Here is a 23,790-nt window from a genome sequence, read left to right as displayed (position 1 = left end):
AACTTAGTATAAGTGTATAGATTTTGCAAATTATTAGGTGTAAGTATAATAAAGAATAGAAGCGTATCATAGACATAACCCAGCAAAGAATTCTTTATAATTTATTGTAAAAAATAATACAAGCGGATCATAGAGAGTAGTAATTTCGCCCTACCTAATCTCTTTCATATATTAAACTTGCACTAATGTTTGAAATCGTAAGCCTCAAAGCATTGATGGCTTCTAAGGAAGAAGTCCGGCCAGCGTTAAGGGTGATACCCGTCGTGGTGGTGCCCCTCCCGGCCCAAGGCCACCTGAACCAGCTCCTCCATCTCTCCCACCTCCTCGCGGCCCGCGGCATCCCGGTCCACTACGTCGGCTCAGCCTCGCACAACCGCCAAGCCCGGGAGCGCGCCCTCGGCTGGCAGCCGGAGTCCCCAGGCCACCGCCCCATCCGCTTCCACGACTTCATTCTTCCCCCCTTCCCTTCCCCTCCCGCCTCCACCCACGCCCCCCTCGCCCACCTCCTTCCTCTCTTCGATGCCGCGGCCCTCCACTTCCGCTCCCCCCTCGCTGCCCTCCTCCGATCGCTCACCACCTCCTCCCGCCGCGTCGTTCTGATACATGACTCCACCATGGCCTTCGCCGTCAGCGTCGCCGCCTCCGTCCCGCACGTCGAGGCCTTCTCCTTCCACAGCGTCTCCGCCTTCTCCCTCCTGCTGTATTACTGCGAGTCTCGTGGCAAGCCCCCCGACGACCCGTCCATCGCCAAACTGAACATCCCCGACATACCCAACAACGCGTGCTTCACCGAACAGTTCTTGGATTTCCTCCGCCGCCAGCATGAATCGACCGCCGCCGACTCTGGTCGCCTGTTCAACACCTGTCGTGGGATCGAAGGAAGATTCATCGACCTGCTGGCACGAGAGCCGCAGTGGCGAACCCAGAAAACCTTCGCGATCGGCCCACTGAATCCGTTATCCATCACCAAGCGTACCGGTTGCGGCCCCCGCCATCCTTGTCTGGAGTGGCTGGACAAGCAGCCGCCGGCGTCGGTCCTGTACGTGTCGTTCGGGACAGCATCGGCGCTGTCCGACGACCAAGTCGTCGAGCTGGCATGGGGGCTCGAGGCCAGCCGGCAGCGCTTCATCTGGGTGCTCCGGGACGCCGACAGGGCCGACATTTACACGGAAGAAGGCGATGAGGGGAAGCAGAAGCCGAAGAAGAGCCAAGAGGAGAGGCTGGGACGCCTGGACTACGACCGGAGGGTGGAGAGGGTGGGAAGGGTGGTGAGGGGGTGGGCCCCGCAGCTGGAGATCCTGGCCCACCCGTCGACCGGGGGTTTCATGAGCCACTGCGGGTGGAATTCGTGCATGGAGAGCATGAGCATGGGGGTCCCGCTCCTGGCGTGGCCCATGCACTCGGACCAGCCCAGGAACACGCTGCTGCTGACCCGCGTCCTCCGCGTCGGTATCACGGCGAGGGACTGGGCCAGGCGGAACGAGGTCGTGCCGGCGGCGGCGATAAGGGATTCCATCGTGAGGCTCATGGTCAGCGAGGAAGGGAAGGAGGTGAGGGCGAGAGCGACGGCCGTCGGTGGTGTAGCCCGGCAGGCCACCACGGAAGGTGGCACCTCCCGGGCTGATTTCGATGCCTTCATCACCCATATTACCAAGTGAAAGAAATGGAGTACGTACGTACCCAGGCTTTGCTGGAAACTTAACATCCAGTCCTTTGTCTGATCATCACCTTAACTTTAGTCCTTCACAGCTCATATTTTATATTTCATTCTGGCATACAATTATTTTTGCTTTTCATGTGTAGTTATGTTTATTTTGTATATAGCTGGTTAAATATATACAGGATCAGGGACTGTATGTATAAAATGATAGTCAAAATCAAGAAGCAGAAATAAAGTTTTTGGTCGTCAGCAGAAATTAAACATGAAATAGCAGATAATACAAGAGGTTACGCCATTTTCTTTCTTTGGGGTCACAAGTTATGAATTTATCGCATGTGTTGTTTATTTTTGCCAGGCAGCTGGGGGTCCAAATACAGCGCATGGTGGGATGGGTTAAAAGCATCTGCAGAGAGCGACAGTAGCCACTCGGAGCTTTTGCCGCCTCCATTTGGTCTGTTCGGAGTTTTTCTTTCAGCATGGTTGCAATGTATCACAGGTATTCCCTTTTTCAAGGCCATCTGGATTTCCAATAAGTGTATTGTGGTCCAAGTTAAATCGCCTCCCAATAGATATAGAGAGAGAACGACAGAAACATAGGTCCCGCTTTCTTTAATTTATTAGCTTGATTCATTAAAGTTGTAGTTTGTCAAACAGTAATTGATTGAGACAAGAGTTGTTGCGACAGGTAAAAAGAATAATGAAATAAGTAGAAATAAAAGAATAAAAAAATATAATATTTATGTTGTTCAGCCTGCTAATCTTCATACACGGGCAGATACAATGCAAAAACTTCACTATAAGAAAAAAGATGGAGATTACGGAGTACAAAATTTTCTAACAAACTCTAGTCTCCAATACATCTAATTCCTAGGACACTTAATTGCTCTCTTCTCTTTAGGTTACAACAGATATATATAGTAGAGTAAATCAATTTAGACTCGAACTAGTATTTCCTACAATAATCATGTTAGGCTAATATATAATTGGCGTCCTAAGTGGACCTTCTAAAACTGATGTGGATTTGATCTTCGATCTTGTAGAACCTGTAAACTTAAGATATACTTAACAAATCTCCACCTGAGTTTGAATTTTACTGAGTTTGATAATTTTTCCTTGCCTTCCAATGCATTCTACAACCCCTATTGCACTAAAAGTGTTCGCTTCTTAATCTGCCAAATGCGAAAATCGTTTGCACAATTAAACTTCTCAATTTCAAATTTTGTGTTCGTCATCACGAAATTCCAATTGAAAAGACCAAAGCTCCAATACCGCCTATTGTGACAAGTAAAGAAAATAACAAAACAAGAAGGAAAAAAAGAAAAAAAAAAACAAGAGAAGAACAAGAGGGTATAATATTTATGTGTTTCTCCAATTGACCTACGTCTACGAGCAAAGACAATGCAACACCTTTCCTATAAAAATAAAAAAAACAATTTGTCTTTTAGACTCAAACTGGCATTCCAACAATAATCAGGTTAGGCCAATATATAATTGGTATTCTAAGTTGAACTTATAGAATTGATAGATTCGGCCTTTAAAACTTGCAAACTTAAAACATACACAACAAAAGCTGTTGTCATAAAAAAGCAAACGATTCAATGTATATTGCAATGTTAATGTTCATCTTCCTCTATAGTACAAAGAACATGCTTATCCTCCTACATTACAGGGATCTCAACCTCCCACATGCCGAATGTGTTAGGACAAGACTAGGTGATAAGAAAAATTTAGATGATAAGAACCTCCAATGTGTTCTACAACCCCTATTGTACCAAAAGTGTTCGCTTCTTAATCTGCCAAATGCGAAAATCATTTGCACCATTAAACTTCTCAATTTCAAATTCTGCATTCGTCATCGCGAAATTCCAATTGAAAAGACTAAAGCTCCAATACTGCCTATTGTGACAAGTAAAGAAAATAACAAAACATGAAGGAAAAAAAGAAAAAAAACAAGAGAAGAACAAGAGGGTATAATATTTATGTGTTTCTCCAATTGACCTACGTCTACGAGCAAAGACAATGCAACAACTTTCCTATAAAAATAAAAAAAAACAATTTGTCTTTTAGACTCAAACTGGCATTCCAACAGTAATCAGGTTAGGCCAATATATAATTGGTATTCTAAGTTGAACTTATAGAATTGATAGATTCGGCCTTTAAAACATGTAAACTTAAAACATACACAACAAAAGCTGTTGTCATAAAAAAGCAAACGATTCAATATATATTGCAATGTTAATGTTCATCTTCCTCTATATTACAAAGAATATGTTTATCCTCCTACATTACAGGGATCTCAACCTCCCATATGCCGAATGTGTTAGGACAAGACTAGGTGATAAGAAAAATTTAGATGATAAGAAAAATTAAGAATACATGCCGAAGGTGTTAGGAAAAGAATAGGTAAATATAGTGGATTTGGCACTTTTGTGCAACACCGACTGCCATCGGTGGATAAAAATAGTAGATTTGGCATCTTGTACTGACGTCGTCGGTCGTAGGTCCAGCCATTAACGACGCTTTTTAAGCGTCGTTGATTTCGAAGATATACCGACGCTTTTTAGAAGCGTCGGCAACGTTCGGCGGTGAAGGGGGATTGCCCGACGCTTCTCCCTAGCGTCGGAAAAAAAGCGTCGGAAAATCTCCATTTTCCTGTAGTGTGTGCAACCCATGCCACTAGGTTACATGGCCATAGCCTGTTTGTATTGGGATTCTGGTATCAGAGTTTTTGTAAAAATGATAATATGTTTTGAAAGAAAAATATGCTTACTTGTGATTTAAATTTTCAGTCATTATTTTGTGTTGATTTATCATCTGATATGCTCTGACCCTATTTTGGGGTATTTTGTTACTTACTGGGCTAATATAGCTCGTTATCTTATTTTCTCTGTTTTTCAGATCCAGAAATTTGATCGCACGGGATTGGAGAGTGCGCTATTATTCCTTTAGTTATTAATATTTTAGATCAGTCTGAATATTTGAATTATGTTGGCAAATGTTATTTTGAAATTTTATAAGACTGCTTTTGACCAACTTGAATAATTACGTCATTTTAAGCATTTGTATTTGCTTTGATATGATCTGCTGCTTTGCATGCCTGTGCGGTCCGCCGTGCGGGCATGCGGCGTCTGTCGCACCTTAGGCTTGAGGCGCGACAACTCCAACAGAAGGACCTTGCACATTGAAGGAAACACATGATGTAGGAGGAGACAAGACAAATACTTCCCTGTAGGAGGAGACACTTGATGAAATATTCAAGTATTTTAATATCTTGCCGACAGCACAAATACTTGAAACATCAGTTAATTGCTCGCGACATGGATCGATAGTGATTAGCCGGTGGGTGGGTGGAGACGCTTCATGAAATGGGAAGCGTACCGCCTGCGTTATTGAAAAGTTGTGGAGTTTGGATGCTTGAAAAGCAGGTATCATGGCCATCCCTTTAAATCACGTTTTTTGAGCAATGAGATATTAAAATACGTTTTCCCCAGACTCGAAAGTCTGTTCTACGACAAGGCTTGTTTGTTTGATGGCCGCAAAACTTTTCCGTGGTGGACTTTTTCAGAGTTAGGTAGCAGCAAAACTTTTCTCAACCATTTTTGTTGTGATTTTTTTTGGGTGCATCTGTACTCGCCGATGCATCCATTTTAGCAAACCAAAAAAAAAAAAAGACCCGTTGGGGTGATGCAATTTTGTGATGAGACAGTTTCGTTTCATATTACTCGTTGCGGAGGCGACTCGAATGCTTAAGTAACTCTAAAATATCACTCAAGTAGCTGCTCAATTGGTCTTGTGTCTGGAAATCATGAAGTGTGCCATTTAATGGATGGAGCAACATGGTTGTGCAAAGAGACCTTTTTGAGTGATTTTCCTAAGTAACAGCAGCGTTGCTTAGGTAATTCGAGGCCGGTTCGTGTATATTTATTATTTATTATTTGTTAAAATTGATATATAAAAGCTGATGAATATATTTAGTGCTGTTATTTTTATTTTTATTTTAATAAATATTTTCAATTTTGAAAGAAATTTTTATATTTAATGTTCAAAATAAAAAATGAATATTTTTACTACTATCGCGATACCATGCTACTACCATCACCATTGCTGTCATTGTATCAATCATGTCATTACCATTATTTTGTTGTTTCTGCCATATTACCATCATCCTATGTCGGCAACAATATATTTCGTAGCTACTTTCACTACTATTGCTATCATACCGCCGCCATAGGCACAGTCATCGTTGCCTTTGCCTCTACTACCACCATTACATTTAAACTTCTATAAATAATTAACTATATAAAATATATTTTCAGTTTTAAAAATTTTGAAAGAAATTTTTATATTTAATGTTCAAAATAAAGAAATGAATATTTTTACTACTATCGCGATACCATGCTACTATCATCACCATTGCTGTCATTGTATCAATCATGTCATTACCATTATTTTGTTGTTTCTGCTATTATTGTTGTTGCTACCATATTATCATCATCCTATGTCGGTAACAACATATTTCGCAGCTACTTTCACTACTATTGCTACCATACCGCCACCAAATTACCTTTGCCTCTACTACCACCATTACATTTATACTTCTATAAATAATTAACTATATAAAATATATTTTCAGTTTTAAAAATTTAAAACTCATATTTTTATTTTTAAAAATTGAAAAAATGACCTTGATTTCCTGGTTGAACTCCTATCCCTCTCAATCCTAGCACTTCTACCCGCTGCTTGTGTATGTGACTGTGTCCTCTACTTTTATAAGAAATTAAACATTAATATTCTAGCTCCTTCGCATATCTTCATCCACTTCATTCTCTCCCGCAGATCTAATGAAAGAATTCAGATCAAGTAGATGATAACGATTTCATCTCATCCAGATTCTTCATGCGAGATGATGTATTTACTATACTTGTCATTTCAAGTAAATTGTCAATAATGAATTCCAATAAATCCAATATTTGTTCTTCTTTTTAGGCCTGTTCGTCGTCTCTGTGTGCAGGCACAAATTTAAGCATACGAGTATGACTGTTGACACGGATGTGCATGTTGCATGCACATGCATGTCATCATTTATGATTTCTAAAATATGGAGAGGCAATTAGGCAAACCATCAGACGGTCATGCTGCTGCAGCAGCAGCACCAGTAATAATAAGAATAATAGTAGTAGTAGTAATAATAATAATAATAATAATAATAAGCTCCGCCATCATCGGCGGCGGCTCTTCCTAGCTAGTTAGTATTACGTAAGAAGATCAGCTTCCTCCTCCGCCTCCCAAATCACTAGCAACCTCCTCCACACAAGCATCCAAACGTCATTCTCATTGCTGAGGTCCATACTGTTGACACCATCGCCCAATACTCCATCATCAAGAGCAAGGCCTAGCCAAGTATTGGTGGCATTGAGTGCAGCCCCAACTTTGTTGTTGATTATGGCAATGACACCATCCCCATCCATGAGCGCATCGAAGGTCGAGGGAGAGTATGTACGCAATGGATAACTACTTCTAGAGCTCCATGGTATTCTTTGCCTGAAATAAGAAAACATCTTCCTTTGCGTGCGTCTGATCATCGGATCATTCTCATTTCGCTTTGAGACCTATAAAAGTGGATGAATGATGATGTTCATAGAACTTTGAGATCTGTGCAGCAGATGATCCAATGATGGATGGGCACGTAGAAGGTGCATCCTCCTTCCGAGCAAAGGACACAACCGCAAACCAACTACTTCTGAAGTATACTATAAGAAAATATAAAATATATAAATAAATCTACTTAATTCTATCCGCTTAAGCTTTTGGGATAAGTTGATGATTTTAACATCACTACAAGAAAACTCATCTTTTCCGACGCTTTTTATAATATTTACCGACGCTTATAAGCGTCGGCTAAAGTTTCCGCAACGCAAACAGAAGCGTCGCAAAAGCGTTGGCGATACCGGAGTGGCAAATGTTTTTGCCGACGCTAATAGAAAGCGTCGGCAAAAACAGGGATTTTCCGACGCTAATGAAAGCGTCGGCAAATAGAGATTCGCCGACGCTTTAAAGCGTCAGGAAAGCCCAAAGGAAGCCCAGAAAAAACTGGGCTTTCCCGACGCTAATGAAAGCGTCGGCAAAAAACAGCATTCGCCGACGCTTTAAAGCGTCAGGAAAGCCCAAAGGAAGCCCAGCTCTGGGTTTTCGCCGACGCTATAAAGCGTCGGTAAATGTATTTTTACCGACGCTATAACGACGCTTATATAGTGTCGCCTAAAGGATTTTTACCGACGCTTTTTAAGCGTCGGCGATGGCGTGCCAGCCCGTGCCAAAGGGGGTTTTTAACGACGCTTTAAAGCGTCGGGAGTGGATTTTTTTTTAAAAAATAAACAAAAGCATATTAAAAAAGATATTATAGCAAATATGAACATGCATTACATTTACATCAAGACAAACATACAGATCATTCGAAACATTCATATTGTCATATAAGATTAAATTTACATAAGTTTAGAATTACAATGTATTTTAAAAAATATAAGAAAGATACATATAAAACTCATTAAATAACAGTCTAAAAAATATCAGGGACCGCATTCAGCCCCATCATCATCTCTGCGAGCTGTTGAAGTATCAGGAACCTAAAAAAAAAAAAACTTTAGAAGTTAGGAATATGAAAATTATTAACTCATGCAAAATAAGTAATAATTATGTATAGTCATCAAATACATATAGTTATTTACCCTGGATGTGCACGTCATCCATGTCTGGACAATCAACAGGTGGCACGTGCGCAGATTGAGACTCGTGCTGCTGGGGCTCGTCGGGCTGTTGGGACTGATCGAAAGAAGATCCCACGGATGTGTGCTGAAACTCAACATCTCTGAATCGTTTTCCTCGCGGCATGTTGTTACCTCGTATGCACAAAAAGAAGCAATATTAGTTAAATAATAAATAAAATCTAAATGAATTGCAATAGAATATGTCTGTTTCACCTGTGTTTTAAACATTGTAAGACCGCAAGATTCTTTTCAAACATTTATGAATAGTTGAACCAAGTCAATGCTCTTTTCTTGCTTCTAATCATGATGTAAATCCACTTCAGGCATTTCTTTTCTGTTGCCTTATTAGTTTCGAAAACTTTTATTAACTTCCCCTCTCACCGAACTTTTATCACTCTTGCTGAAAACCCCCTCCAACCCCTTCTTTTGTGTGCACTCGAATATATAAACTCTCTCTGTGGTATGAAATGTCTCATATCTCTGGACCAGTAGCTAGTTTTTCTGAACATACATACAGTTGTTGAGGCAGTTGTTACTTAAATTATCATGTTAAGCAAATTTCAAGTGGTTGGCACCACAAAGTTATCATCTGAATAAGTGTGTTCATATTCAACAGCAAATGCTGTATTCTCATTTACGCCACCCAGTTTAGCTAGAATGTTTTTCTTGGGTTTTACATTCCTTGATACTAGACACCTGTTCAAGATATATGTGATGTGTGTGCATGCAGTCAATTAGTTAATCATCTAATTCTCTTCAGGCCTTGATATTTATGCATCTTCCAAATGCTTGGAAATTTGGCTGCATTCCCAGGATTTTATGTCTGCTGTTCTCTAGAACACCTTTATATCAATTCTTAAGCCCTTCAAAGATTTTCAGAGCAACAACCTGATAACCCCGTATGCCATAAAAAAGGTTAATTAGGACAGCATTAACATGCAAGAGGCCATCCACAGAGACAATCAGCAAAGAGGAGAAAGGGGGGAAAACAAAAGAAGAAAAAGAAGAAGACAAAAAGCTCACCTAAACACCCATCTAGCCTCTCCAAACATATATCTTGTCATGATTCATTGTCTTCCCTACCACAACAAAAATCCCAAATGGCTCATCCAACAGAAATCACAAACATTCATATAAAAGGTATTTGTAGACTTCTAAAATAACTTTTTTTGCCAGAAGTATCATAGTGATTGTTATTGTGGGATGAAAACCATTAACATCTAAACTAAGAAATAGAAGTAACATGTAGATTTTTTTTTGAACAAAAAAAAAAAAAGCATCCCCTGATACTACCCTTCTCCTTTTCTTTCTAACACACTCTAGTTAGTGCAGTCCCACAACAATGGTGTAAAGCACCAGAGCATAGGGCCCCCTTGACCCAGACTCTAAGTACACCTTAAAAATAAATTAATAAAAAAGAAATAAATATCAAGGATATTCGTCCATTAGTACAAAAATAGCAGCCATAATATAGTTCAACGATCCAAATTTGCCTGTTTCTTGACCCCATCCTTCACAGCACACTTGAAGGACAGTTCCAGTTCATATTATAAAACGCCTTTTCTTCCTCGTCTTAACAGAGATATTCCAGAATTTGAGAACCCTTTTTCATTGTGCTTCCAAGGCTTAAACTACGAAGGCTTACAAAAGTCATAAAATGCTGATTATTGCTCATTTTCTTTATTAATCATTTTACCAACACTATATTTCACCAAGTTAATCAAAACATTTAGAGATTATAACGCTATCACGAGATCAAAACTGCGAAAATAGAATGGAACAAGAAAAATATCTTCCATACCTTCGGCCGGAGATTCGTCGGGAGAAGCGGTTGGAGGAGAGGGTGCGGAGGACGCCGAATGCTGGACCGCCGCCACCGGAGAGGAGGGAGGAGGAGGGGACAAGGGTCGGCGCTCAGGAAACCCTAGAAACCCTAGGTTTTGGAGATCGTGGAGGCGGAGGAAAAGCATTCGAAAGTCAGAAAGCGAAAACCGTGAATCAGAAAAAGAAAAAGGTGAAAGGAAAAAAAAAGTCTATGGAAACGGCAAAGAAAATACTGAGTCTGTGACCCAGGGCCTCTCTCTTTTCTCTTCTCTTAGATAGCGTGGTCTAGTTCGCCGGAGAGAACCCTAATCCAATACCTTCTACGGATCCACAAAAACAAAAATCCAACAAAAGGTTTCTTCCCAAATGATCAAACACAAGAGGGATTCAATCAACAATCTGATTAAACCGAAAGAAAACAATGGATTCGAAAAAGGGGAAGAACAATCATACCTTCAAGGCTCTCCCGGTCGGCGCTGCAGAGGAGAGAGTAAGAGAGGAGGTTGCGCCGCAGAGGAGGGAGGAGGAGAGGACGTCGCTTGGCGCCGGAGAGGAGGGAGAAGGACGGGACAACACAGTCGGCGCCGGAGAGGAGGGAGGAGGAGGCAGAGGAGGGTCGCGCAGGTATTAGGGCTTGATATGTCGATCGAGGATGGAGGAGGGGCGGACGCGGGGGTTTTGAGGGGTATTTGGTTTTCAACGACGCGAATAAGCGTCGTCTTAGGCCAACCCTACGACGACGCTAAATAGCGTCGTATATTGCCCACGCTTTTAAAAAGCGTCGGCTATTTTTGGCGCTCGGCGGAAAATTGCCGATGCTTGTACTAAGCGTCGGCAAAAAAGCGTCGTTAAAACCCGTTTTTCCTGTAGTGCATTGTATATCAAACGAAGCAGAATTTTTGGATATGGAGCTATCTCTCTATATTCCTCTCTTCTCTATATCAATTACAAGACTTCTATATATATACATTAATCGTAGAATAAGGATGAATGTAGTATCAACTAACTGACTCCACAAATAAGGATACACTACAAGAAAACACGCGTATAGTGACGGGCAATTCCGTCACTATATCGTGTTTCCGGTTACTAATACGGAATTTGTGACCGGAGCTCCCGTCACTGAATTGGTTACAAAAACACGCGTCACTAAATTTTTAGTGACGGTGGTGATTCCCGTCACTAAACTCCGTAACAGAACCGCCGTCACTAAGCCGTTACAAATCCAAACATTAAAAATTTAAAAAATTATGTATTTCCCGTCACTAACCAGTCACTAAAGTAGTGACGAGGTAACTTGGTCACTGATTTTGTTACAGAATTCGGTCACAAATTTGGTCACTGATCTGTCACAACCTTCAGTGACAAATTTAGTCGTCACAAACATGGTCACAACTTTTGTTACTAAATTTGTCATTAATCTCGTCACTGACCTAGTGACAAAGTTACCGTCACCAATTTGTCAACTCACTGAGCAAAATCAATTTTTAGTAACCAAAATCTTGTCACTAAGTTTCTGGCTGCTCGTCACAATACTTGATAAACAATTCAGTAACCAAATTTGGTCACTGATTACATTCCAATAACCTGGTACATTTGGTACATTGATTGGCTCATAATAATAATAATAATAATAATATCATTAATAGCAAAGGCATTCAACATTACGCAAAAGTCATTTAACATGTCATTCAAAATAGGCATCAATATGTTCTAAATCCATCAAAATCAAAATCCAAAAGTATGTCATAGAGATCAACAGAAATTTCATTCCTCCTAGAAATACAAAGACCTATCATCTAAAACAAAAGCAATCATAATGAAGCATAATCAGCAGAACTAGAATCACAATCAACATCAATGCTGGCAACTTGGCTCCTCGAGATCTTGCTTCTTACCTTCCAATTGGTTCTCTCCACTAGTTTCAATACAAATTTCTCACCATTCATGCAGACTGGACAAGATGGGTCAAACTTCAGTCGCATGCGTCATAATTTCCAAACAGTTTGCATGCAAGACATGCCCACAGACCAGAATAGCCACTACAGATATCTCTTTGTTCAGAACTAGTTTCTGGCTACTCCACAAAGATCTATCATTCAATACCTTTGAGCATACTCTGCACATTTGTGAATCAGAATAAAGGGAAGTTGATGAAAGCTGAGTGCTTGAATTTGCAAGTTTGTTGGTGCAGTAACTTGAGTGTCCGCTTCCAAATGACCATGTCTCTCCTTGGGAAGAGGACATCAATTCAGAGATATCAACTGAAGGCCAAACATCAAAAGACCCAACCTGGGAATCTGGGATCCATCATTGGATAAGTCAGTGCCTGGAAGAACAAAAGACTGCCTTCCTTCAAGAGAGCTGTCCTCATTTAAAGATTTGACAGGTGGAACTCTGTTATCAGAGAGTAGTCTTGATATCATACTTGATGTTTGGCTTGTCTTCAAAGATGATGGACCTGCTTTAGAAGCCGATGTAGATGGAGAAATTGATGGCTCAATACATGGTTGAATTACTTGTGATCTACTGGAGTCTCTTTCCTATGCTAGGTTAAAAGAATGCAATGTTAAAATCAAAGCAAACTTAATTGAGCATCAATCATGAAAATCAACAGCAAAGAATTAATAGGAATATCTAATAAATGTCTCCATTTTATTCCAGCTCACATTGAAGGGTAAATTTCTTCTGATGGATCCATCGGTTACAAGAATAAGAATATTAGATGAGGAATTATGAAAAGAATGCATGAAAATTATACCCTCTATGCAGCATTGATTGCATTAACATGAAACATTTATCCACTAAAATTGCAGCAGAAACTTTATTATTCTACAGAAACAAGTTAAGAAGAGTATTGAACATGATTAGTTATCCAACTACACTTCAAAATTTCCTAGGTATGACAGATTATGATAGTATTTACCATATAAAGAGGATCATGTCATAGTTTGACAAGCCTGAACAACTGACTGGAAATAATTTGACATTTATAAGTGGAACTCGTGCAGTCTCTTTCTAGACATGAGCTGTATGGATTAGAAGAAATCCATACTATATGCCACAGCTTGCGTCAGTGAAAATCACTTCTAAGTTCTGGAATCTACTGATTTTTAAATTCTTTCATGAGTTAAAGGTAAGGGCCGCTCTGTTATTTTGTTAAATTGGAGTAAAAATTTTATATATAACAGCATTTCTTCATATTGTAAAACATTATGTAACTATTAGAAAATTCTATAGCTAAAAGCTTCTCAGCACAAGAATGTTTTTCCTAAATATAGAACACAATCCAAATATTTTACCTTCAGCAGCCACTTTGGAGCTACAACCAATGCTCAATTAATCAGGAGACTTCAGTTGTCTGAGTGCCTGAGAAGCTGCTACCGGTGTCTTCCCAGCTAGAAGACCTTCATGATCTGTTTCTATGCGATGCTTAAATTCTGAGTCAATATTCCCACTGTTGTGATGAGAAAACTCAGAATGGTTGTCGAAAACATCCATTGTATGAGTTCAGTTGCCACGTAGAAAGCTCCATCTAGAGGAGCATCCAGCATTCTTATAAGCAGAATGACTGCCGCTCATCTTGTAACAGGAAAACAAAGGTTTCTTCCTTGGAGCAGCCACACAACAGATGGCCCCCATAATCTTGATGTTCAAACTAGAAACCACAAAAAGAACGACTAGAATCCTCCAGAGTGAAAGGAACCTCAAATAATTTCAAGTAATCCTGATATTTAGAGCCAACATTATTTGCACCAGTTCTTGGAGAAGAAACTACATTAAATCTCCAGCTGTTCCTGTATGCATTAGATGGAAATCAGTCAATCATAACAACATGAAGGTCAATACATGGAGCTAGAATTCCAAAAGTTATATACATGCAGACTCAAATAATAAACAATCATAGAGTGGTACCACAGGTAGAGAAGCGCAGAAATTCACTCAATTAAACGGCAAATGAAAGAAAACAAAAAGGACCAATTCATCTAAAGAAACTTGATGAGAAAGATCATCTTAACACAGCCTACATATGTAGAAACAGAATCTCTGTCCAAAATAACCAAAATCATATATGCCTCCACAATGTAAAAAGAGGTTGTGAAAGAAATTCTCATCAAACTCCTAGAAGAACATCAGGAAAAAAAAGAACTTCAAGAAGAACATGGAAAATTCTAGTCTAGTTTACTATTTTATTATTTATGCCATAACAGACCATCTCATACCTTTAACAAATTTGGTGAGCTATTGATTCTGGACCAGCGTGCCACAAAAGAAGGAAATCGCCAAATTTCACGTATAGTATCAAAAGAATGAACAGAATAAGAACTAGCACAAAATATTACATCAAAATATCAAAAGAGATTTTAAGTAGAAAGGGAATCTAGATATTAAAATGGCACAAAATATTACAATTACATCAAATGAGAACTGCTATAGCAAAAGAATCGATCCAAGCCCAACACCATGGTGCCTCAGAATCCAATCCATTGCCACAACCTTAACCTCCGGGCTCTTATAAAGGAGTTTCATCAGCCCGTGCGGAACCGGAAGGACGCCCACGAGAATGTCGCCATGGCTCCCAGCGAGAGAGAGAGAAGGTCGGAAGGTAGAGCGGCGCGTGGACGGTCTTCCGGTTAGGGATTTGTTGGATTTGGGTTAGGGAGGAGGAGGAGGGGTTAGGGATCGGCGGGGGGTGGCGGCCGTAGCGGTTAGGGATGGGGGATGGGGGGTGGGGGGCCGACTGCAGGGTTTAGGGTTTAGGGGGGGAGAGGAGGGTTATTTGGGCAGGGGGCTGACACTTAGTTTCATTTTAGGTTTCCTCTTTTTACTTTTTTTTTTTAATTATAACTACTCAAAAATAATATTTTTTATATTTTTGGAATTACAAATAAATTTGGTGACGGAAATTTCTGTCAATAATCCGTTACTGCCAAAAATAATCTTTTAAAAAATTATAAACACTTAGGTTACGATTTTTGTGACGGCTGAATTTGTCACTATCTCGTTGCAATTTTGGTTACCAGTTTTGTGACAGATATTCCGTCACTCCGGTGGTCACTAAGTTTTAGCGCTCACGCTATCCCCGTATTCTGTGACCGGTCTGTCACTAATCTGTCACTAAGTTCATACCACGGTGACCAAATTTCTGTCTGTCACTAATCCGTCACAAATAGTGACTGATAACGGGCCGTCACTAGTTTCCCGTCACTATACACTTGTTTTCTGGTAGTGATAAATGTAGAACAAACAAACTAACTCTACAGTTGTTCAAGATAAGGATGAATGTAGAACAAACTAACTAATGCATCTTCTCATCATCTCATCAGCTCGGTGCATCCACATTTGTTGCGGACTTGTCATGTGTTTTCCAATACTCCCCCTCAAGATGAGAGTAAATAGAATGAACTCCCATCTTGCCCAACAACTTATTAAATGTTAAAATCACCAACTTATCCCAAAAGCTTAAACTGATAAGATGAGTTAGATTTATTTTTATATTTTATATTTTCTTACACTCTCCTTCACATGTGGGCCGGACTTTTCTTTTAATAGGTGAGCCCAACATATGGGCCGGACTTCCTTTTGGATAGGTGAGCCCAATATGTGAAATTTTTAATAATAATGGGGTTAAAGAGTATGGAGACAGAGTTTAAACTCAGGACCTCTGCTCTGATACCATATTAAAATCACCAACTTATCCTAAAAGCTTAGGCTGATAAGATGAGGTAGATTTATTTATATATTTTATATTCAAATTAGTGTATGCTATAGTATCCCTTAGTCCACATGGTTATGAGATGGACCGGCTCTGATACCATTTGTAATAATGTAGAATCTTATCCAAAAAGGTTAGCTGAAAGATATTATTTAGGTTTCTCGATCTTGTATAAGTACTCAGGATCTATCTATTGTATAAGCGATGTAGGTCTAAACATACGCCCATACGGGTCCTAATAGATTTGCAGCTAAAGAGATTGATTCTAAAAATGGCCTTTGAGTAACACTATTGTGTGTGTGTGTATATATATATTGATTTCTTAATTATTTTTGTCAATTTTTTACTATTTTATCTTTCTTTTGCATTTAAAATGACAGACTAATTTGAATGTTGGAAAGCCTTTTGTTTCTTGCCTTTGTGATATTTTGTTCCCTTTTCTTTCACTGTAATATTTTTCTTTTGTTTTCCCTTTCAATTACCTAGTGGTTTTTTTAATCGTATAAGATAAAATATTTATTTGTTCATAAATATTTCAATGTTCCTTGTTCTTCAAAAATGTCATGCTGAAACCTTGCATATAGACTTTTTATCATTTATATCAACATTCTGAATTACTTGATTTAAACTTCTTACATGACATAATTTGCTTAGTTTTCCTTTTTAGATAATTAACTAATATTAAAGCTTTCATTCTCTTCAATTCTTGAAAAACTTTTAACTTTTTCAAGCACACATGCACTGGCCCTATACGGAATGCTCATGTCTGATTTTTTTTTTTTATTTTTTTGTATTCCTTTTCTTTTTGGGAAGAAGGATCCTTTGTACTCCTCCATTTTCTTAATGGAGTTGATCAAGGTTTTCTACTCTCTTTTTTTTTTGAAAAAAAAGAAACTCGTTACCTATTTTCCTTGGAGAAGAATAGTTTCATTGTTGTACAATCCAATTGAATACTCAAATTATCAAGAAAAATAATATGGTAAAGCAAGCTTCTAGTGGAACCAAATTAGCTCCTATTTAGCAATGGATATGATGGCTTCGTGGCAGTCCCACAACCTAGTGGATTTTTTAGCAGAGAAGAAAAATAGAAATAGAGTTTCTCAAGTGAACTTGGATGATACTTGTGTCAAGGTCATCAAAGTAAAAGAGCACTAGTTGAAAGCGATCCATGCATTCTTAAGTAACTCATACTCAAATTGATATATATAGCTCAATAAAGTCTCACCGAATCGGTACCAAGCTAGGTTTGGGATTTGATAAATGATTAAGTTCCTAATATTCCACGAGGTTGTTTGGTTGCCATGAGATTTCTTAAAACAAATAACCACACAACCATGTAGTTGCGGAAAATCTTTTTTATAAAGATCGATACGAGTGCCATTACTAGAAATCAATTTTTGTATGTATATCATCTTATTTTAGCATCTATTGTTAATGTCCTATTGTCACATTTCTTTACTTAACAATTAGACGTTTTTGATTTAATTTTTGTATGATGCACCTTTAGAACCTAAGATATGAGTGATTATAGTATAGATAGATCTTTCCTCCTTTCTCTACGAAGACAAATGTCATTATGTATACATTTTTTGCTTTTATAGCTAACATCATCTGCTGCCATAGCCCTAATTATATTTCGAAAGAGTAATGCTATGGAACTCTTGCTATGAGTATAAAAATTGTTCTCTTGCAATGTGTTACTAGAGATCGATATGTCACACATAACAAGTTAATTGATTGTTGAACTACCAAATCGGTATTGTTATGAGCCCCATAACGCCATATGGCCTCGTTACCTGTACATGAATAATGTTCCAACCAAGCGGCAGTGGGGACTGGTACGGTTACTGACCTTGTTCCTAAAGCCCAACGGTCGAATTATGGAGTTGCCAAGCGTAGTCGGGTTGATGACTTCTATGTAGGCCCGGTCAACTAGCTTAGCGGTGGACCGAACCGCTGAGAATAGAATGGCTCCATGAGGAATGATCGCATTGCAGGCAACGGCATCCCTCACCGGCATCTCTTCAAACAACCGTCGGGCGTTCTCCAGATCGCCGTATATCACGAGGCCGGTGATGATGGCGTCCCATGAGAAGATGTTCCTTTCAGGCATAGATTCGAACAGTTCTAGCGCAGCAGTGGGATCGCCTGACTTGAGGCAGGCATCGACGAGCAAGTTCCAAGAGAAGCAGTTCTGGTGGGGCATTTCGTCGAGCACGCGACGGGCGTCGGTGATATCAGGACAGCAGCGGGCGTCCGTTTGGAGGAGCCAGTTGGAGGCGAAGGACGATCTGGAGAATGCTCGCTGGTATGAGACCACCGTCTCCGCCTCCGCCAACGGCGCCTCCGCCTGGACCCCAGCGCCCGCCTCTCCCCCGCCCCCGCCACCGCGCTCTCCTTCCGCGCCGTTGGCGCCTGCCACACAGCTTACTTTGCCTCTGTTTTTTAAGATTTTATTCGGTGGAATTTGGGCTGGTGTGGAGGATATTGTTGGCCGTTGAGCTGGTAGACCGGGTTTGTCCAATAATTTTCTACTTTTATAGTCACCATTTTTCTATTTTTTTTGGTTAAATTGAATGATTTAAATTATTGAATATAGATAAAAGTCGCACGAGTCGAAAAATAATATTAAAAAACTAAATAGTAAAATTCTATATGATTGGCTATCTAAGATGCTATCCAAACAACTGCACTGTTTGTAAATATATGAACTTTTAATCGGTAGCAGTAAGTGCATCGTTTTGCTAGCGATCCTGTAAGAGTGGATAGACTCTTTCATCTGCAGGAGATGGATCATAAGGCCATCTTTAAACTACATTAAAATGGTAAAACTATCATATTTATCCTTTCTGAAAGGGGAGCAAATCTGACCATTAAGGAGTAAACTATATATAAACAAAAGCAGCTGAATTTTATAGGTTGTACAGAAATGTCCTTCAACATTTTAAAGTTAGTAATAACAATTTTCCCTACCTTACACTCTATTAAGCATTCATGAAGCATCTCCACAACATCGAATTCTTTATTGTTAGTCTTAATTATCGATGGCTAAGAATTTTCTTTGTATTTGTTTCAGTCATCTAAGTTGCCTGTTCTATAGACTGCTGATAAATCCATCATATATAGATTGGTGTATTGGTTATTGTTGGGGGAATACGGTTTCCCCCAGTAATACAATAACCCTGCCACCGGAAGACTACGCAGTCGACGACCCCGGACGACTGAGGTCGGCGCCCGACCCCAGAACGTCCGATCCCGGATCATCCGACCTAGAGGACTTCCGACCTCAAAGGCTTGTCTTTGTCGACCACCTGCCGCGGCCGTACCTCTCCGAGGTCCGGCCAAGGGCCATATCCTGCCACTGCCCCAGCATTTATTACACATGATCCCGGCAAATCCCCAGTTCACGCAACAATTAATGTGAATCTCCGGCCTACGCAACAATTAATGTGAATCTCCGGCCTACGCAATAATTAATGCGCGTGGCTCCTTTCATCTACGGATCCTCAGTTCTCCACGGCAAATCAGCTCGGCAGAGTCCTGTCCGCCATGATAAGTCTAACCCCAGCCTCACCGCCGACATCAATGCAATGATTCACCCGATCGCGTGACGGCTCAGGTCGTACGACGGCCTTACCTCCGACATCAGTGTAATTATTCACTTGTCCGTGCACCAGATCAAGCAACGTGCCGAGCTGTACGACGGCCTTGTCCGGTCACATCGCAGGTAAACCCCCCTATAAAAGGGAACCGTGCTTCTCAAGGGAGGGGGGACAGAGAGAGAGAGAGAGAGAAAAAAAACACTACTGCTCCCATTTTCTTTGAACACTATTTTGCCCCCTCTGACTTAAGCATCGGAGGGCCGGCGCCGGAAGACCCGGCCACCGACTTTTCTGCAGGCACCCCGACAGAGGACGCCGCCCGCCGACGCATCACCACTCCCTCGCGTCCGCCGACAGCTCCCCCTCCTCGACGGACGATCGCCCCCGGGTCCAATTTCTAGCAACAGTTGGCGCTAGAGGAAGGGCCCGAGTTGCGATCATGAAGTTGAGAAGTAAGGGAGCCTCCAACATCTCCCGGCGTCCCCCACAGAGTCCTGGACATTCCGTCCAGAATTCACCTGCTCCGGCTGACCCGGTTCCTCAGGTCCAGCCGGAGCAATTCAATGCCCTGGTGCAGCAAGTCCAGGCCCTGGCGGCCGTCCAAGGCCTGCGGCGTGAGGAGGCCTTACCAACGCTCCCCCCGCAGGCCCAGATCTCGCCGGAGTCCCCTCCCAACGGTCCGGTCCCCCAGGGCCAGAATCTTCATGGCTCTTCAAGGGCCAACAATGAAGGGCGGACCTCCCCCCGGAGAGAGCTGCCTGGGGAAGGTCCCAACGGAAGACCCCAACCCTCTGAATCCGAATCTGCCCCAGACCACCGTGAGCCGGAGCAAACCACGGTGACGGTTCCTCGGGTTGGGGAGCTCGACAGGAAAGTCGAGCACTTGGAGCGCCAGATTGAAGCGCTCCACAGCAAGAAGGCAAGACAGGAGGGGGATTTTGAGTTCACCACCAAGTCCCCCTTCTCCCGCCAGATCGAGGATGAGCCGGTCCCCTTGAGGTTCAAAATGCCTCAAGTGGAGCCCTACAGTGGAGTCACCGACCCCCTCGATCACTTGGAGAGTTACCGAGCTCTTATGGCCCTACAAGGATCCTCGGAGGCTGTGCTTTGTAAGGCCTTCCCGGCGACTCTTCGAGGGACAGCTCGACTCTAATTTTCCGGGCTAAAGCCGAGCACGATATCTTCCTTCGAGCAACTCGGCAGGCAGTTTGCCACCAATTTTGCTGCCAGCCGACGCCAACAGCGGACGTCAGATTCCCTCCTGGATATCAAGCAGAAGGAGGGAGAGTCCCTCAAGGAGTACCTGGACCACTTTACCGCCGCCACATGGGAAGTCCGCGAGCTGGACCAGTCCATAGCCATGTCGGCTCTAAAGACTGGGGCCCGCTCTTATCGATTTCTCTTCTCTATCGAGAAGAGCTTCCCGGCCGACTTCACCGAGATGCTGGCCCGAGCTCGAAAGTACGCTAAGGCCGAAGAGGCAATTGCCTCTAGGCGAGGCGCAATCGAGCCCGCCTCAAGAAGGCAGAAGAAACGCCGCGAGGAGCACGGCCGCCAAAGAAGCCAATCCCCTCGCCGAGAGAAGAACCTCCTCCGACTGAGAAGCCCGCCTCGACAGCGGGGGCAACCTCAGCGGAGGACCTCACCACGACCAAGGTCCCCACCACGGCCTCGGACATACCCGGGGAGGTACGAAAATTACACCCCTGTCAACGCCCCCCGGGCAGAAATTTTGATGGAGATCGAAGGCCGGAATTTCTTCCGACCTCCGCCTCCCATGCGGGATACGGGATTCCCGCGCAACCCCAGGAAGTACTGCCGCTTCCACCGAGACCATGGACACGACACGGAGGACTGTATTCAGCTTTGAGACGAGATTGAGGCGCTTATTCGCCGCGGGGTGCTCAATCGGTTCGTCCGGAACCGACGCGAAGAAAGGAGGCCAGCGGAAAACGCAGCACCATCAGAAAATCCGGGTGACAACAGGCCTATCGCCGGCACCATCAATGTAATCGGAGAAGCCTCGGCAGGAGGATCAGCCAAAGGAATTTCCCCGAAGCGCCCACGTATTGCTGAAGCCATCTCGTTCTCGAACGAGGATTTGGAAGGGGTTGAGACCCCTCACAATGACGCTGTGGTCATCTCCATGATTGTCAATAAATTCGATGTAAAACGTGTCCTAGTTGACAATGTGTTGCCCAGTAGATACAACCCAAGAGGGGGGGTGAATTGGGTCTTATAAAACTTTTAAGCTACTTCTAACACTTTTCAATTAATTATGCTAAGTTGTATAGTTGCACAGTGGAATTTAAACTTAGCAATAGGTTGATTTATCGAATGAGACTTGATTAAGTTAATTTAATATGCTTGCAACTAAAGGATGCGCGGATAAGAGTTAAGCATGCAATTTATCTAGGTAAGTAAGTGAGCAAGATAGACAATGACAAAAAGCATCACAAACACAACAAACATATAGTGGTTCGGTGCACCCCAGCACCTACATCCACTCCCCAAGACCTCTTGGAAATTTCACTATAATCCTACAGATTACAGCCGGTTGTTTTACAAGCTCACAACCCAACTTGTTGTTTTACGAGGTCACAACGAACTCGGTCGGTTTTCCCAGGCTCACCGACTAGAACCACCCGATTGTTTTCACGGGCTCACAATCCAACCCAGTTGGTTTTCCCAAAGGCTCACCAACCACAACCTTACAACGATTGTTTTCCGGGTTCACAATCAACCCAGTTGGTTTTCCCAAAGGCTCACCAACCACAACCTTACAATGTTGGTTTTTCCCTTTGGCTCACCAACAAACCTTAACCCCTTGATTCAATCCCTTGATTGAATCAAGTTACAAGATATTTAGAGCAAGAGTTTAAATCAAGTACAAGCTTCTCAAATAAGCGAATATAGCAAATATAAACAAGTAAAGTAAAGGGAAGAAGCCCTCAAACAAATTTGTAGATGGAGGAACTCGGCTTCTTCTTTACTTGACCCTCTTCTGATTTTGCCCAAAGTAGAAGATCACCGAGGCAGCACACGGATGGAGAGGAAGCTTTGGGATTCACTTGGATGCTCTTCTTCTCTCTATTTTACTTTGAATGGCCCTTTTGTGCTTATGGGAGATTTTCCGTGTAATCTCTTTGGAATCTTTTTCCTAAAGGTTCTCTCCCACTTCCATACCGTCTTCCCTAGCTCTCCTCTTGATTTTATAGCTTTACATGTCGTGGAACCAGAAATCTAGCCGTTAGAGAGAAAAATAGAGCCGTTGTGCACAGTCTGCAACTCCTGACAAAGTTTCCATTGGGATCGGAGTCGACTCGCGCGATCTGGAGTCGACTCGGCTGTAGCAGGAGTCGACTCATGCTTTTCTGGAGTCGGCTCGGTAACTGTTCCAGATTTGAATTAAAGTGGTCTTCTCGACTGGGAGTCGACTCGACTTAACCCGGAGTCGACTCGCCAAAATCTGGAGCTGACCTTGCACTTTTGGAGTCGGCTCATCCCAAGGAATCCATGAATGCATTTTTCAACTTTGCTTACTCGAGTCGACTCGAAAATTCTGGGAGTCGACTCGGTGCTCAGAGTCCGAACTCCCGAGCTTCTGTCTTTTGGCTCGTGCTGTCTCGGAGTCGACTCGAACTGTCTCGGAGTCGACTCGGCCCTCAGTATCCAAAAAATAGTCTTCTGTCTTTTGGGGTCGCGCTGCCTTGGAGTCGACTCGAACTGTCTTGGAGTCGACTCGCCTCTCAGAGACGAAAATGCCGTCTTCTGTCTTTGGGGTTGCGCTGCCTCGGAGTCGACTCGAATTTTGCGGGAGTCGACTCGGCTCTCAGTGTCTGAAATTGGCTCTCTGACTTTTTGCTTGTGTTCCTCTGAGAGTCGACTCTCACTTTCTTTGGAGTCGACTTGCCAACCATCGGAGTCGACTCGCGTTCCACTGGAGTCGACTCGAATCTCAGACCCGAAAACTGCTCTCTGACTTTTCTGCCTTGTATTTCTCTGGGAGTCGACTCTTGCTTCCTTAGGAGTCGACTCGGCAAGCATCGGAGTCGACTCGCGCTCTTCAGGAGTCGACTCGTTGACAGGTTCTGAATCTTTCTGTCCGGCTGTCTGTTGCTCCTTGGAGTCAACTCGGAACTGTAGGAGTCGACTCGAGTGCCTTTTCTTTGAATTTTTTCTTAAAACTTGCTCTTCTAAATTGAAGCCTTTGAACTTGAA

At 42.2% G+C, this 23,790-nt stretch overlaps 1 protein-coding gene and 2 long non-coding RNA genes across 6 annotated transcripts; 1 reads left to right on the top strand and 2 right to left on the bottom strand.

Annotated features, from left to right (window-relative positions):
* Positions 1 to 98: 98 nt before the first annotated feature.
* Positions 99 to 4,940, top strand: LOC103720504 (zeatin O-glucosyltransferase-like). 4 transcript variants are annotated; one of them, XR_606181.4, is made up of 3 exons: positions 99 to 1,668; positions 2,016 to 2,156; positions 4,559 to 4,940. XR_606181.4 is itself a non-coding variant. In XM_039122930.1 (2 exons), the coding sequence occupies exon 1, from the start codon at positions 186 to 188 to the stop codon at positions 1,656 to 1,658; it is 1,473 nt and encodes a 490-aa protein (XP_038978858.1). In that variant the 5' UTR covers positions 99 to 185; the 3' UTR covers positions 1,659 to 1,668; positions 2,016 to 2,989. The 4 variants fall into 4 exon arrangements, 2 of the variants coding, with proteins under 2 accessions (XP_038978858.1, XP_008808448.1); XR_606180.4 differs by having other exon boundaries at positions 100 to 1,672; XM_039122930.1 differs by lacking the exon at positions 4,559 to 4,940 and having other exon boundaries at positions 2,016 to 2,989.
* Positions 4,941 to 8,125: 3,185 nt separating this feature from the next.
* On the bottom strand, positions 8,126 to 10,839 carry LOC103721298. The gene is made up of 5 exons (XR_005510182.1): positions 10,705 to 10,839; positions 10,229 to 10,289; positions 9,451 to 9,506; positions 8,389 to 9,315; positions 8,126 to 8,286 (listed from the first exon to the last, which is right to left on the bottom strand). It is a non-coding gene; the product is annotated as an uncharacterized LOC103721298 (long non-coding RNA).
* A 1,028-nt stretch (positions 10,840 to 11,867) lies between these two features.
* On the bottom strand, positions 11,868 to 14,974 carry LOC120109162. Its single transcript, XR_005510180.1, has 3 exons — positions 14,475 to 14,974; positions 13,554 to 14,048; positions 11,868 to 12,794 (listed from the first exon to the last, which is right to left on the bottom strand). It is a non-coding gene; the product is annotated as an uncharacterized LOC120109162 (long non-coding RNA).
* Between the last annotated feature and the right edge of the window lie 8,816 nt (positions 14,975 to 23,790).

Source organism: Phoenix dactylifera, chromosome 2 (assembly GCF_009389715.1).
Source record: "Phoenix dactylifera cultivar Barhee BC4 chromosome 2, palm_55x_up_171113_PBpolish2nd_filt_p, whole genome shotgun sequence".
Taxonomy (NCBI): domain Eukaryota; kingdom Viridiplantae; phylum Streptophyta; class Magnoliopsida; order Arecales; family Arecaceae; genus Phoenix; species Phoenix dactylifera.
This window is presented reverse-complemented; position numbering and strand designations above follow the sequence as displayed.